The sequence below is a fragment of the Ranitomeya imitator genome, chromosome 2, assembly GCF_032444005.1.
Source record: "Ranitomeya imitator isolate aRanImi1 chromosome 2, aRanImi1.pri, whole genome shotgun sequence".
NCBI lineage: Eukaryota > Metazoa > Chordata > Amphibia > Anura > Dendrobatidae > Ranitomeya > Ranitomeya imitator.
The window spans coordinates 444,224,150-444,240,445 of record NC_091283.1 but is presented as its reverse complement, the minus strand read 5'-3'; the positions used below and the strand labels follow the sequence as shown (position 1 = coordinate 444,240,445).

At 45.9% G+C, this 16,296-nt stretch overlaps 1 protein-coding gene across 7 annotated transcripts in view; it reads left to right on the top strand.

The window, feature by feature from the left end:
* The window catches only part of ZBP1 (Z-DNA binding protein 1), a 36,676-nt gene extending 20,979 nt beyond the window's left edge, over positions 1-15,697 (top strand). For 3 of the 7 annotated variants that reach the window (XM_069750963.1, XM_069750959.1, XM_069750957.1), the window contains 4 exons: positions 1,485-1,562; positions 7,154-7,282; positions 14,010-14,156; positions 14,557-15,697. In XM_069750963.1, the coding sequence (XP_069607064.1) occupies positions 1,485-1,562; positions 7,154-7,282; positions 14,010-14,156; positions 14,557-14,729 (527 nt within the window). In that variant the 3' untranslated portion in view covers positions 14,730-15,697. The remainder of the gene's footprint in view (positions 1-1,484; positions 1,563-7,153; positions 7,283-14,009; positions 14,157-14,556) is intronic. The other 4 variants (XM_069750964.1, XM_069750958.1, XM_069750962.1 and 1 more) reach the window with 2 other exon arrangements.
* The last annotated feature ends 599 nt before the right edge of the window (positions 15,698-16,296 follow it).

Below are 16,296 nucleotides of genomic sequence, written 5' to 3'. Positions count from 1 at the left end.
TGTAGGCATGTTCTTTACATGAACTGATGCAAACCCGCAAAAAACAACTGTGAAGTTCCAGGTTGTGGAGTAGCAAAACAGAAAAATGCCAAGATGTGTGGGATTGTGCGTGTGTAAATACTTTCGCAAGCCACTGTATACACAGAGCGCATACATATAGACATGTACACATACATACAGACAGGTATACATAGAGCACATACATACATACAGACGTATACACAGAGCACATACATACATACATGTATACACAGAGCACATACATACATACATACATGTAAACACAGAGCACATACATACATACATACATGTAAACACAGAGCACATACATACGTACATGTATACACAGAGCACATACATACATGTAAACACAGAGCACATACATACATACATACATGTAAACACAGAGCACATACATACATACATGTATACACAGAGCACATACATACATACATACATGTAAACACAGAACACATACATATATACATACATACATGTAAACACAGAGCACATACATACATACATGTAAACACAGAACACATACATACATACATGTATACACAGAGCACATACATACATACATACATACATGTAAACACAGAACACATACATATATACATACATACATGTAAACACAGAGCACATACATACATACATGTAAACACAGAACACATACATACATACATGTATACACAGAGCACATACATACATACATGTATACAGAGCACATACATACATGTAAACACAGAGCACATACATACATACATGTAAACACAGAACACATACATACATACATGTATACACAGAGCACATACATACATACATGTATACAGAGCACATACATACATACATGTAAACACAGAGCACATACATACAGTAATTCCATCATTGTTTTTTGTTTTGTTTGTACAATTTCACCACACTTAGGATTTATTTCATGTTCTTCAGTATATTATATGATAAAGTGAAACTAAAGTTACGGCTTTTGGAAGAAGGAGAAGAAAAATCTACAGTGCAAAAACAAAAAAAGTCCCAGCACTGAAGGGGTTAAAGAGGCTGCTGTGTTTACATAAGCGTGTGCACAGGGATCTGCATAAGCTCACCATACTCCTGGATGTGCTGTAGCATTTCTCAATCCACAGTAACAAGGCCTTCACTTTAATCTACTCTCCAAATTCTACAGTTCCACCTGCTGGCCACAGCTTGTACTTCAATTGTTTTACTTCCCAATATCTACAGCAAAAAATACAAAAAACTTTGTGAAATTCGTTTTATAATACAGAATCTGCCCCTTATTCCTCTGTCTCTGCAGAAGTAAATTTTTAGTATAAGATTGTAGTCTTTCTGAAAGTTTTCTACACTTTTTTTTTGGTTTTTACATTTTTCACAGTTTTTTCTAGTATCAACTCAAAGTTGAATAATTGATAATCTGTTGGATCAAAAGAATTGAAGTAGAAGTTTGTTAAAATAAATTTTAATTTTAGATGTTGAAGGACCTGCAACAAATGGAAGTATTCCAGGGACAGAAGTGGCCTCAAAGATATTCGAGCTAACAGAACAACGTGAGTACATTAATTAGAAACAAATTAATATGGTCTTTTATGAGTTACGGTAAGTAAATTGAAAATTGCGCTCCTCTATGATACTACAAAGGCTAGGAGGAGCTTACTGAGCATGGACTTATTATTGAGTATTATGGGAGCTGTATAAATCTGTATGCAGTGAGCTCCCTCTAGTGGTGAGTGAAGGAAACCGGATTACCATATGTGAAGGGGCGGAGGGAATATCATAGCTCCTAACCGTCCAGAATCCAAAGGGACAGTAACAGATTTGGGAATCTATCCCACTGTCCTGAGTAGTGAGCCAAGTGTCCCATCCTGCCCTCACCAGTGGTGTAGCGCTGCACAGCATGAGCACTGACCTGCTGAGCTCATACATCGTACCACTGAGTGTCCCTTGAGAAGACAGAAGCTGTTTATTAACATAATCCATCTTCTCTCCTGTATCTAATACAATAAAAAAGAAAATAAATAGCCCCCCACAATAATATAACATAATAGTACAATAACATTTTATTACGTATGTTAAAGGGAATCAGTCAGGTTTGATAACACTATTGAACGGCAGGTATATGGTTAATAGTGTTTATGAAAATGCCCAGGCTTTGTACTGAAAGCGCAGCACCCAGGAGAATAGGAACTTTATTCTTACTTGTTCCTTCAGCCCCTGGAATCTTCCATTTGGCAACACAGTATTCTCCAGACCACTTCTTGGAAGGGAATAATGCACGCATCCCCATGCCTAGTTCAGGCCGTAGGCCCCAGATGTTACAGGAATGTCTGCTGAAGAAAGTTGCCGTTCCGAGTGCCGGTGGCAGTGCCGGGTATTGATGCGAGTTTCTTGCATTGCACTCGCAAGTGTGACCCCGGCCTAACACACTATCTATCTAATCTAACCAGGAAGTGCTCCATAAGAGAAGGAAGTGCTCCTCCTCTCTTCCCATGCTGGGCTGGTCCCAACATATTAACCGTATCTAAACCTGTACACTACTTCTTATAACTAATATACCCACCACTGCTTATTTCCCTTTCTAAATCTAAGTCTTATACTTTACCCTATGTCCTAAACCTGATTATGCTATCCCTATTCACTACACATCACTCGCATTGTACAATATCTACATTACATCACAATAACAGCATCAATTAGTTGTTAAAAAATTCTATGCATTTTCATGTATTATTACTATTATTATTTATATAGCATCGGTAATTCCATGGTACTGTACATGAGAAAGGGGTTACATACAGGGTTATAGATATCATTTACAGTACACAAATTTATGATGACAGACTGGTACAGAGGGGAGAGAACCCTGCCCTTGCGGACTTACATTCTACAGGATACTGGGGAAGAGACAGAAGGTCGGAGATGCGGCAGCTCTGGTGGTGGTGATGCGGCAGCTCGGGCGGTTGGTGAGGCGGCAGCTCGGGCGGTTGGTCAGGTGGCAGAAAGGTTATTGCAGGCTGTAGGCTTTCCTGAAGAGATGGGTTTTCAGGTTCCGTCTGAAGGAGGCGACAGGAGGTGGCAAGAGTTTGGACGTGCGGTTTGAAGGACAGGGCAGAGTCAAGAGTTACCCCTAGGCAGCGGATTTCGGGTGCGGGAGAGAGCGTGGTGCCGTTTACCATAATAGATAGATCAGGTAGGGGGGATATGCGAGATGGGGAAAGATGATGAGTTTGGTTTTGTCTACATTGAGTTTTAGGAAGTGAGAGGTGAAGAAGGAGGATATGGCTGATAGACACTTCGGGATTCTGGACAGCAGAGAGGTGACATATGGGCCAGAGCGGTAGATCTGAGTGTCATCCACATACAGGTGGTACTGGAAGCCATGTTGACTTTATGAGTTTTCCTAGGCCAAGGGTATAGATGGAAAAAAGTAAGGGCCCTAGAACAGAGCCTTGAGGGACTCCGTTGATCTTGAATGGGAGCCGTCGGTTCTTCCTGCACAAAAAAAATCAGCAGGAGTGTCCAGAGAACTGTGTGGTTCCTGATCTCCGAGGAGTAGTCGCTAGCTCCTTGTGAGCTACGGATGGAGGATAATTCTGGTCCTTTTTGCCATCCGTACTTGCCGACGCTAAGCACAGACCCGCCGGGTCTCACGTGATCATCCACGTCACTGCAGGTCCTGCTCCATCTGTCGCTCACAAGGAGCTAGCGACTACTCCTCGGCGATCAGGAACCACACAGTTCTCCAGACACTCCTGCTGATTTTCTTTGTGCAGGAAGAACCGACAGCTCCCATTCAAGATTGACGAAAGGTAAAGCGGCACACGCATTGCAGATTTCCGACCCGACATCAGTACTACAACAGAGGTGCAGCCACAGGCCGGGGCAGCCTCTGTGTGTGCTAATTTTAGACAGCACTTGTCTGTTATAAACTTTGTACTACCAGCTTTCTTCTCCAAAACCCCATAAGATCCACAAGTTACAGGACAGTGTAACTCCAAGTGTGAATTTTCTTCAAAACTGTGAATCATCCTACATGTATTGTAGTGCAATCTCTCCTCTTGACTATTGGTACCTAATCTCCATGTAATTTTAATTCCATCTTTTTCCACGTACAGGAAAGACATTCAGGTTATTAACCCATCTGTTGCTTTTTATCCCTCTTTTTTTCATTGCGGCCAGGAAATCTACCAGTATATGGAAAGCAATTTCCTAGAGCAGGTTCAAACGCAATTCTCAATTCATTTATGTATTTATTTATTCTCATTGTATTATATATTTTTCTTGAATGGTGTTACGGACACCAAATAAGTGGGTATTGGTGCAATCACTGAATGGGCTAAGTGCAATTTGTTGAATGTTTTTTTCTATTCTTAGTTTTCTTGTACATTCATGTATGACCCTCAGTAAAACCAATTGCTTTTTCTATTGTAGGTCTGTCTTTGCACAAATATATTATTAATATTATAATTTAAAAAATATACCTATATTTGGTATCACTGTACTCAAAAGTCCAATTTATCAATATATAAAATAAATTAATTTAATTGGTAACAGCGTAACTGTAACAAGGAAAAAAAAAATCAAAACTTCAAAATTATGTTTTTTTGGCTTCCGCAACAATGCAATAAGTGGTGATCAAAACATTGTACAGTCCCCGAAATTTTATCAGTAAAAAAATCAGCTCAGGGCACAAAATAAGCCATCAAACATCCCCATATGCCAAAAATGTAAAACATTTTAGGTGTCAGAAAATGGGGACACAAGCAAAAATTACTTTCATACAAATTTCCAAAATTTTATTTCACCATTTCAATAAAAAAACAAAAACTATACATATTTGATATCTGCATGACCCAGAGAATCATATTGCCAGGTCAGTTTTACCATATAGAGAACATGGTAAATAATCCCCCCCACCCAAAAAAAAAACAATAAAAAACAAAAAAAACAACAACAATCCCTTATTTGGTTATGAGAACAGAAAAATAATAACATTATGACTCTTGTAAGAAGGGAGGGAAAAAAAAAAAAGGAAAATTGCCCAATAATGAAGGTGTTATCCGTCCTTCAATTGCCATTATGACCAACCTACAAAAAAGTTAGACTTAAAGGGAACCTGTCACCAGAAATAACGCTGTTAACCTGCAGATATGCAGTTACCGTATATACTCGAGTATAAGCCGACCCGAGTATAAGCCGACCCCCCTAATTTTGCCACAAAAAACTGGGAAAACCTATTGACTCGAGTATAAGCCTAGGGTGGAAATGCAGCATTTACCGGTGAATTTCAAAAATAAAAATAGATCATTATTTCCACATAGCTGTGCCATATAGTGCTCTGCACCGTTCATTATTTCCCCATAGCTGTGCCATATAGTGCTCTGCACCGTTCATATTTCCCCATAGCTCTGCCATATAGTGCTCTGCACCGTTCATATTGCCCCATATCTGTGCCCTGTATGCTCTGCACCGTTCATACTGCCCCATATAGTGCTCTGTACCGTTCATACTGCCCCCATATCTGTGCCCCATATAGTGCTCTGCACCGTTCATACTGCCCCCATATCTGTGCCCCATATAGTGCTCTGCACCGTTCATACTGCCCCCATATCTGTGCCCCATATAGTGCTCTGCACCGTTCATACTGCCCCCATATCTGTGCCCCATATAGTGCTCTGTACCGTTCATACTGCCCCCATATCTGTGCCCCATATAGTGCTCTGTACCGTTCATACTGCCCCCATATCTGTGCCCCATATATGCTCTGCACCGTTCATACTGCCCCCATATATGCTCTGCACCGTTCATACTGCCCCCATAGATGCTCTGCACCGTTCATACTGCCCCCATAGATGCTCTGCACCGTTCATACTGCCCCCATAGATGCTCTGCACCGTTCATACTGCCCCCATAGATGCTCTGCACCGTTCATACTGCCCCCATAGATGCTCTGCACCGTTCATACTGCCCCCATAGATGCTCCACATAAATCTGTGCCATTGCCGCTGCTGCAATAAAAAAAAAAAAAAAGCCATACTCACCTCTCTTGATTGCAGCTCCCGGCGTCTCGTTCCGGCGTCCGGTCCTGGCGTCTCCGCACTGACTGATCAGGCAGAGGGCGGCGCGCACACTATATGCGTCATCGCGCCCTCTGACCTGAACAGTCAGAGCGGAGCGACGTCGGGAAGATGGAGCGGCGCCCGGCGGCTGGAACGGGGACAGGTAAATATGACATACTTACCTGGTCCCGACGTCCGGCTCCCTCTGCCTGTCCCACGGTCTTCTGTGCTGCAGCTTCTTTCTCTATCAGCGGTCACCGTTACCGCTGATTAGAGAAATGAATAGGCGGCTCCACCCCTATGGGAGGTGGAGCCGTCTATTCATTTTTCTAATGAGCGGTCCCACGTGACCGCTGAAGAGGGGAAGAAGCTGCAGCACAGAAGACCCGTGGGACGGCAGGGGGAGCGTCAGGATCGGTGGGACTAGGTAAGTATACCTCAGCGCCCTCTCCCCCTCACCCGCCGACCCTGCCACCCACCTTGACTCGAGTATAAGCCGAGAGGGGCACTTTCAGCCCAAAAATTTGGGCTTAAAATCTCGGCTTATACTCAAGTATATACGGTAATCTGCAGGTTAACAGCATTATTATTCTGGCCAGCACCTGCACGCAGCCGAATGCAATGGCGAGAAATAGAATAATAATGCTGCTAACCTGCAGCGTAACCGCTTAACTGCAGGTTAACAGTGTTATTTCTGGTGACTGGTTGCCTTTAAGATCCACTTTATTATCTTTTTGAGAAAACAGTATCCCCTAATAATAGCAACTCAGAAATTTGGAAATATGATGGGAAGTAGCAATGAAAAGAGAAGTGGGTTTACAAAAAAAAAATGTATAATTAACATTTGTTGCCAACATAGAAACCAATAATTTTTCGAGAACAGAATACAAAATGAAAGCTGTTCTGTGACAACCAAATGTTATCAACGGCAGAAAAAAAATGCAAGATGGTCACCCTGGTAAAATTAGCAATGTGAAATTGGGGAATTTCATAGTCAGCAAAGTCAGGAGAGAATGACAAACTAAGTGGTGCTCCCTTTAAATTCTACATGTTATTTAAAAGACAACTTTTTTTTATTACAGGATCTCAGATGACGAGCACACCACAAAATGTGATAAGAAACTACAACATTAACATTTACGGGAGTCATTTAATCACAATTGGTGATACAACATCGGCAACTCAAGGAGGTACAGAGCCAATTAAAGAAGGTGATGGCAAAAGATTTAGATACTGAGGCTCAGTAGGCAATGTCACATGATAGGCTTAGATACTAAGGCTCAGCACACAGTTGCTCACAGGATAGGACTATATACAGAGGTGCAGCTGGCAGTATCACACAGTAAGATTAGATACAGCTGCGTAGCAGTATCAGACGTGATGGCATAGATACTCACGCTCAGTGTATCACACATGATAGTAACTAGTGATGAGCGAACGTGCAGGGATAAGGTGTTATCCGATCATGCTCGGGTGCTAACCGAGTGACTTTCGGCAGGCTCATGACCATTAGTAACCAATATTGGACCCAAAGACATACTAAAATTGACAGAAAATTTTAAACACTTTATTGGAGTCCCCAAATACCAATACGGACCTATACATAACTCACCAAAAGAATATTCTAATTATAAATAACTACCAAAAAATCATGTACTTGAATACCGTAAATATAAATATTTTATTCATTTGAATTTTTTTATTTAATTATACGAATAAAATTTATTAATTCCAATTATATATACAAAATTTAGAAGAAAAATTAAAAACATCCCATAAAACTACCCCAAAAAAGGGAATTGTGGTGAGATATCTATAGGTGCATATCACACGATTGTCTACTCTTACACTGATAAAAACCTGTCTATATATCCGAAAATTATACGAAAAATGCACATAAAAATGTTGAAATTGACACACGTCGCAAAATAAAAGAATCAAAAAGACACAAACTACCCCATGACCGCATATGCCGAGTACGGTCTTTTCCTTCGTATGTAACCTAAACCACCAAAACCTGCCCACCGACCCAACCCTTTCCTTAAATAAAAACATAACCAATTATTCTTTTGGATATTTTGGCCACAGCGGCCAACTTTTATTAAAAAAAATAACATAAACATTAATACAACAATATAAATTCGAGGGGAGGGTTCTTGGAGCTAAAAAGATCTGGCAAAATCCCACAAAAAAAGATCGACCACCATATTACCCTCAGCCGTCAAAACCAGCTCGAGGGCACCGTACATCCCGTTCCGGGAAGAGAAAAAAACACCAACAGCTCCCAGGGTAAAACCCCGTCCAGAGCCCATACCAAAATGCCAGATCCAACCCCACCACATTTTAAATTGCCTGTAATTATGCTCCAATTCCTTCCCCCAACCAATCAGTGTCAACTCCAAGAACCCCCACCCCCCCACCACACACGAACAGCCCTGACCACCTCAGGCTCGTGAGTGCCCCAACGCCACCAACGCCCTTTCAACTCCTTCTTGCAATGCCAAAGTCCACAAATCAATTCCAATCGTGTTTAAGTGAACTCCGTCCTCCAACCAGTAGTTACCAAGCCCCGACTCCAATTCAAAATGTCTAACGCTAATCCCCCCGTTTCTGGAAACAAAACCCGATATTGCCCTATTTAACTTGACCCTAGCCCTGTTAATACCCTTCAAAGATCTAGCCACCCTCCACCGTTTCCTAGGCACAATATCTGACCACACGATCAACACACCAAGAAATGATACCTGCAACCTCAACAAATCGAACCGTATGTCCCTTATCAACTTCCTGACAGGCCGCACACCCAAGTTGTTCCCCCCCAAATGCACAATCAAAATGTCAGGTTGTCTATCTAAACGAACCGCCTTAGAAAATTCGGGAAGGGCCCTGCTCCACACCATCCCCCTATATCCCAACCACCGAATGACAACTTGCCGCCTACTAAAACCCAGTTGCCTACCGTCCGGCCTGACCTCGGCCCGCAGCGCCCCCCCAATGAACGAACGAATGTCCGAAGATCCAGGCTAAGTAAGGGGACCCACCTGCAACAAGATGCATGAAGAAAAAACACTGGAGTGAAATACAAAATCGTAACACACCACTAAATTAATGACGGACGTAACTTAAGTAACGATTCGAAGTCCACCTGCCAATTCTACGAATGTCCTCCGCGCCCAAACCCAAACTATCAGCTTCCGATGCCACCCCTATCCGAAATGAATGCGACCCAAACAAATCCGGAGAAAGGCCCAACTCCCGCAAACCCCTTCTTAACACTGCAATGAACTGAAAGCGTGACAAAAATGACCCCTCTGCGTGACACAACAAAGGGCCGGATCTGCCTGACCACAACTGCCAGTATGCTTCCAGACAACTCCTAGGGCACATCAAAGACCCGTTAACCCTCCCCAGCACCACACGTTTTCCTCTCCCAATTTGGTCAGTCTTTGAATGCCGAATCCAAAATACGATACCCCCCGTCCAAACTTCCACATCCTCCGCCAACAAACCCCCTGCCCTAACTTTGGACCTTGACACCAGCTCCCCAACGCGCATTGCCCCAAAAAATGCTAATGAAAAAGCAAGTCGAAACAACGCCAACTCAAAACTAGAGCCACAAATAATCTCCAAGACTCCGCCCAACCGTTCCAAAAGGCTAAACGAAATGGGGCGGTGACGGTCAATCGTCTGATTACCTCTCCTAAAACCCCTAAGTGCCTGTCTGACCAAAAAGTGTTTTGTCGCGTCCACCAACCCCTGCAACATAAAAGCAAAAGCCAATCCAGCAACAAATTTATTTACCTTCGAAATCGACCAACCTTCCTCGGCCGCCTTGCCGATTAAGAATAACACCGCCAACATCCTATCTTCGTCAGACACCAACTGGCCCCACACCGACACCCAACTTTGCCATACCCGCTAAGAGGCTTCGTATGATGCCCAGGTTTGGCTCGTAACAGACTCCTGAATCAACCGTCCCGCTCGTCCATAATCACGCTCCAAAGATGCAAAGGGCATTCCTCTCCCGAGATCTCCGCGTCCGGCGCCAATTCCCGAAAACGGTCCCACTGGAAACGAGACAATGCATCGGCTATTGAGTTCTGTACACCCGACACATGCACCGCCGAAATACAAGCGTTCAGCTCCAAGCACCGGAAAACCAACTCCCTCACCAACTTAATCACCGGGGGAGACGAGGCCGATAAACTGTTAATCACCAACACGACGCTCATATTGTCGCAATGAAAACGAACCCTCCTGTTAGCAAACATTTTCCCCCAAATGGAAACCGCCACCACGATAGGAAACAATTCTAACAAAACCAGGTTTTTTGTAAGGCCCAACTCCCTCCACTGGCCACCGTCCGGCACACCACCGACCACCGCAATAGGCCCTGTAACCAGCCGAACCGGTTGTATATCTCGCAATCAAGGTTGGTTAATACCTCCTGTTGAATCAATGACCGCCCGTTGTAATTGCACAAGAAACGTTGCCACACTAGCAAGTCGTCTTTGTGTTCCTTGCTCAAGCGAATAAAATGGTGCGGCTCCTTCACACCTGCCGTCGCGACCGACAACCTGCGACAAAATATCCTGCCCATGGGTATGATCTGAGACTGCAACTCCTTCAAAGTCAGCTTCCGCCTCTTCCTAGCTCTATCAACCTCCTGTTGCAGCAGGGCCAGTTTATCCTCCGGCAACCGACACTCCATTCTCTCGGAGTCAATTAAAATTCCCAAAAAACTCAACACCGTACTGGGACCCTCCGTCTTATCCGCTGCTAATGGAACTCCAAAAAGCTCTGCGACCCAAAACATAGCCGTTAACGCATTACAGCATACCGCGGAATCAGGCGGACCAATAAACAAAAAATCATCCAAATAATGGATAACAGACTGAACTCCCGCCACGTCCCTAACCACCCACTCCAGTAAAGTACTAAACGTCTCAAACAAGGAACAAGAAATGGCGCAACCCATTGGCAAACATCTATCCAAATAGTAACCACCATTCCAAAAAGAACCTAACAACGGAACGCTGTCCGGATGCACCGGAAGGCCGTTTCAATATCCGTGTTTGCCAATAACGCCCCCGGGCCGTGCCTCCTCACCCACTGCACCACTGCATCGAATGATGTATACTCAACAGAGCACAGCTCTTGGGCGATGCCATCATTTCCCGACCGACCTTTTGGATACAACAAATGTTGAATCAACCGAAATTTATTCGGCTTTTTCTTAGGCTATATCCTTCTAGTCCCACCTAATTTCCGGCCTCACCGCCTTTCGCTGCCTGAACTGCTCATCATACCGCAGCCACGTCTGACCGCCATATGTAGGATGCGCCTCCCCAATCGAGTCTAAATAGCAAAACAAACCCGAGCAATTCTCGGGCGCCTTCTCCCCCACTACACTCGCCAATATTGCAAATGCCTGCAACCAATTCACAAATGTCTGCGGAATTAGCCGCCACCTCCGTTTTTCTTCCTCCTCCTTCTTGCTATTGTCTTTTTTCCCTTTATCCAAGTTAAACTTCTCCAACGGAAGCAGGGAAAAAATGTCCACGTACTCATCTTGCCAAATCTTCTCCTTCACCTCCTTCTTCAAATGCGCTCCCAACGGCCCTTCAAAGCACACATAAACTTCCCCTTTCGCTCTGTCATCTAATTTGACCATATCGCCTTTCTCCTTCTCTGTCTGAACCGAAACCGATACACCTGACGATGCAACCTCCAACACCCGACCAGGGCTTACCAACCCACTCCCCGACGGGGGTTCCACCCCCCGCCCAGACATCCACGCCTCAACCGGCGATGCAGCAACCCCAGTTGCCGACCCTTCCTCTAATCTACACAAAATTTGCGACATACCCTGCAATAAATCCTGCATACCTGGCACCTGCGCCACAATCGGCCCACTCCTCTGCTGTTCCTCACACACTACCACCCGACCCCCTCTAGCTTCCTGCAACCCGGCCCCTGTGGGCGACAAACCAGACATAGACTCATACTCACAACGCTGCGCGGGTGCTGTGTCCCCGCCAGCTGGACCTCCGGATCCCTGTCGCTCCGACCCCACTTGACGATCGCTGCTGGACGCCGACACCTCCTCGCCGCGTCGATGCCCTAGGCCCGCGCCCCTGGCCTCCTCGTCACCAGGGGGGACCCGAGCGTGTTGGGACTGCTGCGCCGCTAGCCCTCTCTGCCCCAGGCCCGCGCCCCTGGCCTCCTCGTCACCAGGGGGGACCCGAGCGTGCTGGAGCTGCTGTACCGACCCACTCCTCCGTCCATGGCCAGTATCCCCCACCACCTCACCGTCCGATGGGTAACGGGTAAACGCTGCTCTGTGCTCCGGAGACCTGCTAGGCGACCTCGACCGATCCCCGTGTTCCAACCCGGGCGAGCCCGCACGGTCGTGTAACATTCCTCGCTCCCGGGCAGACAGCTCGACACTGCTGCCTGCATCTCTCCCTCCACTGCGCCGTTCCGTGTATGCGGGACGTTGAAAATCTCCCGGCCGCTCACCGTCCGCCGCCTGTGCACTCCTTGTGGTAATCCCAGCAAGCACCCTGGGAGGTGATGCGCTGTGGGTGCCTGCCGCAGGTAGAGGGTCCACATTCCTGGATGCTGCTGCTGCTCTTCCTGGCTGTGCTCCTCTTCCTCTGCCTGCCGCTGCATGCCCCCTGAGCACTGGGGACCTGATGGGGGCAGGGGGAGCGGCGGCCGCTCGCCCTCTGAGCACCGGGGACCTACAGGGAGCAGGTGTCGTGGCGGCCGCTCGCCCTCTGGACACCGGGACACCAGATGAAGCCGATGGAGCGGAGGGCGCCCTCTGCACACTGTCTGGATCGCGCAGGCCGCACTTCCGGTCCGGCGCTCCCAGCAGCAGCGGCGGTGTCCTGGGCTTGACGCCCGGCGCCTGCAGGCCAGGTACTTGGATTCCTGCCGGAGCGGGAGCGACCGGAGGGGGCAGCGCCGCCGGACTCACCGCCCGCAGGGTCCCTAGTGGGACTCCGGAGCCTGCGCCTGCCATGCGCCGGGACTTCGGGTGACAGTCTCTCTGGGGGCCTGGTCCTCCTGCCCCGTGAACTCTGTCCGGATCCTCCTGCAGCGCCAATGATGGAGGCCAGCTGAGCCTCGAGCCAGCCCCCTCTCCTGGACCTGGCCATCTCTCGCAGCTGGGACATCATGGACTCGGCCGACACCATCATACACATCTTCTTCGTCCTGGCTTAAGGTAGGGAATGGTGGTTTTCCCGCACTTTCCCTACTAACTCCCCCCTTCCTAGCTCCTCCCCCTTGCCATCCTCCTATCCCCAGCCGTGGCATTATTTAAAAAGACCGCCCGGCTCAAAGCAGTCATGGGGGGCCTCCACCCAGCTGCGCTTCATTCCAGCCCCCATCTATAATAACTGGACCCCTGTATATTATTTTAATTTAATGGTCAGACTCTGTTGCCATTTAGATGCCATTTCACCATCCCTGTCCACAATAGGAAGCACGGGACGGAATAATCAATCAGCCCTATAGTACAAGCAGTAAGAGCTACCAGTCCATGGATTATTAATCCAAACCCCGCACTGTGCAGGGGGTTGAGAAATGGCTGCTAACCACAGCAACCAACGCTCCCTGGAAGCCAGAACCTCATTGGTTGCTATGGGCAACAGGCATGCTCAGGCTTACTAGGCCTCAAATATGAAAGTTATAGACAAAGCCTCCCCACAGCAACCAATATAAGATGGTGCATATATTCTGTGTACACTTCTTATACATGTTAGACACATTTGTATTTTGTGTTACCTCATGGTTGCTGGACAAAGAATCTAATAATTTGTAGCAAAATGTTTCACTTGTTAGTCATGATGACCCATTTGGGAGCTTCTATTGCCTTGTGTACTGTACACCGCAGACGCTAATAAATTGTTAATTTCTGTTGCACAGAAAATACTACCATTTATCATGACTATCATGATACGGACATCGCCGCACAGGAGAAGCGAAATCAAGAGTCAGCGTTCAGCCATGGTGAACAATCCACAGACAATTCATTGAGTGGACCTATTCTTTTGCACACTTCAGAGGAGGAGGGTAAGCGATGGCACAATTGCAGAGTGTCAGCCACCTGGCTAACAACAAATATGGCTGCCACAGAGGCAGCACCCAGATATATTACAATATTGAATCACATCCAGGTAGTTATTGTTAATGGGTGTCCCAAAACTTGTGCACAAAGCCCTTTTTGGGACAGTAACACTTCATAATATATCCCTCTCATGGTGTCCAGTCCATACAATAGTGCAAGTGGCTTGGTAGTGTCCATAGAATATTGCCTGCCTTGAAAGAGCCCGAGTCATACCAACCACATTAGTGCCTCTACATGTATGTAATAATATAACTTATTATAATTATAAAGCACATTAGAGGCATTGTGATACAAGCTGTTTGGCAGCTGTTCCTGACCAATATTAAAATATATACTTTTTTCCAGGACCTGCAACAGCACCTTGTACCTCATCTCTTGGACACTCCAGTTACCATGAACCAAACTTAAATATCGCAATGATTTGTGATGGACTTGGAAATATGATCCTAGATGACCAGGACAACAATGGAGACTTGAACCAGTTGGCCTTCTCTGGAGAAAAATCTACATTTTTATAGGACTTTATTCATTGATGTTGCATTAAAGAACTACTTCACCCTATACACAATCGTGCTGCTGGCAGTCTGTACCTGCTGAACCGGCACTTTAATTCTTCAAGGTGATGGTTTATCATTTAAAAAAAGTGTACATTTTAAAACAGCTTTACAATGATTGACATCGGAGTAGGACAAGGAAATGGCATGGAGCCCACCATCTACTTAATTGAAGCAAAGATGGAGTTGCCTACTCCGTCCAGTAAAATGAGTGAACGTTGGGTATAAACTGCATCACATGTTGTCATGACTGTCTTGCATGTAGGTTATTTCAGTTTACAGACTGCATGCCCCTGATTGATGTGCCCTGTTAAGAAGGGTTAATGTACGTGTCCCATGTCTAATTCTCTTCCATCTTTGCAGCCTATGATCCCTACTCTCCTCTCACTTTTTCCCCACCTTTATAAGCTCTAACCCCTTCTTCTCCCACCCAGTCAGTAAGATTCTGCGGCTGCCGCACATCTGCCCTGTCCCAACAGTATTTTGGTGCCACCCTCTGGCCCATATTTCCACACTCCGCTGCAAATGCAACCAGCCATGGGAGTGTCAAGGTAAAAATATATATTCTTATGCTGTGAAACAATAAGTTTTTCCTTTATGCTTGCTAATGCAAATTTAACTGTATTTAAGATGGCTGCCAGTATTCACCTTTGCCCTAATTACAGAAGAGAGTTTCACATTCCAGAAGCCAAGTATCATTTCTCTTGAAATCGAAACTTAGAGCGACGTGGAGAAAGGAAGATTCATCAGATGATGTCAGAGCCAACCAGAGGGACTGAATACTAGATACATTGCTTAAACCCCGCCTAACCCCGCCCTCTGCACACCTTCCCCCAATAGATCATATAATGTTGTGTATTAGAAAATAAAGTCAGTTGCTGTGACGTTCCCACTACGTGTGGAAGCACGAGCAGGCACTGAGTTTGAACCAGCTTTTGTCTGACTCATTCTTCACCCCGGTACCACTGCTCTTATTCTGATTTGGAATGACTGGTGAAGGAAGGGTATTGTCGTGACGACCCCGACAGGAGGCTAGGCTAGCTTCAGCTCTTCTTCCGTTGAGGAATCTTCTGTAGTATCTCACACACCTGATATGTACAGTCTACCTCAATGCCCCATCATGCGCCGCCAGCTAGTGATGGTGCAGAGTATCTTAAGATACAGCCATGTGGCCACCCCCATGCAGAGATTGCCTGACCTCCTTCCCTTTACCTCCCATAGCACCTGGTTCCACCAGTTGCCCTTTCATGCAGTCCACTTCTGCTGCTGACGTTCCGTTTGTGTCCCATGTCAGATTCTCCTGTCCTTGCAGCCAATGATCCCCGTCTCTCCTACTTCTCCACTTTATAAGCTCTAACCCCTTCCTTCTCCACAGTCTCTCCTCACTGCCTGCGACATGGACACTTGTCCCCACCCTCCCATCATCTGTTATACCCTTGTTCATATTGTCATCTGTATTAAGTCACAGCAGAGGTCAATGTCAATTTTCACAACATTGACGCTTTTATAAGAAGGTTGACTTGTGCTGGGA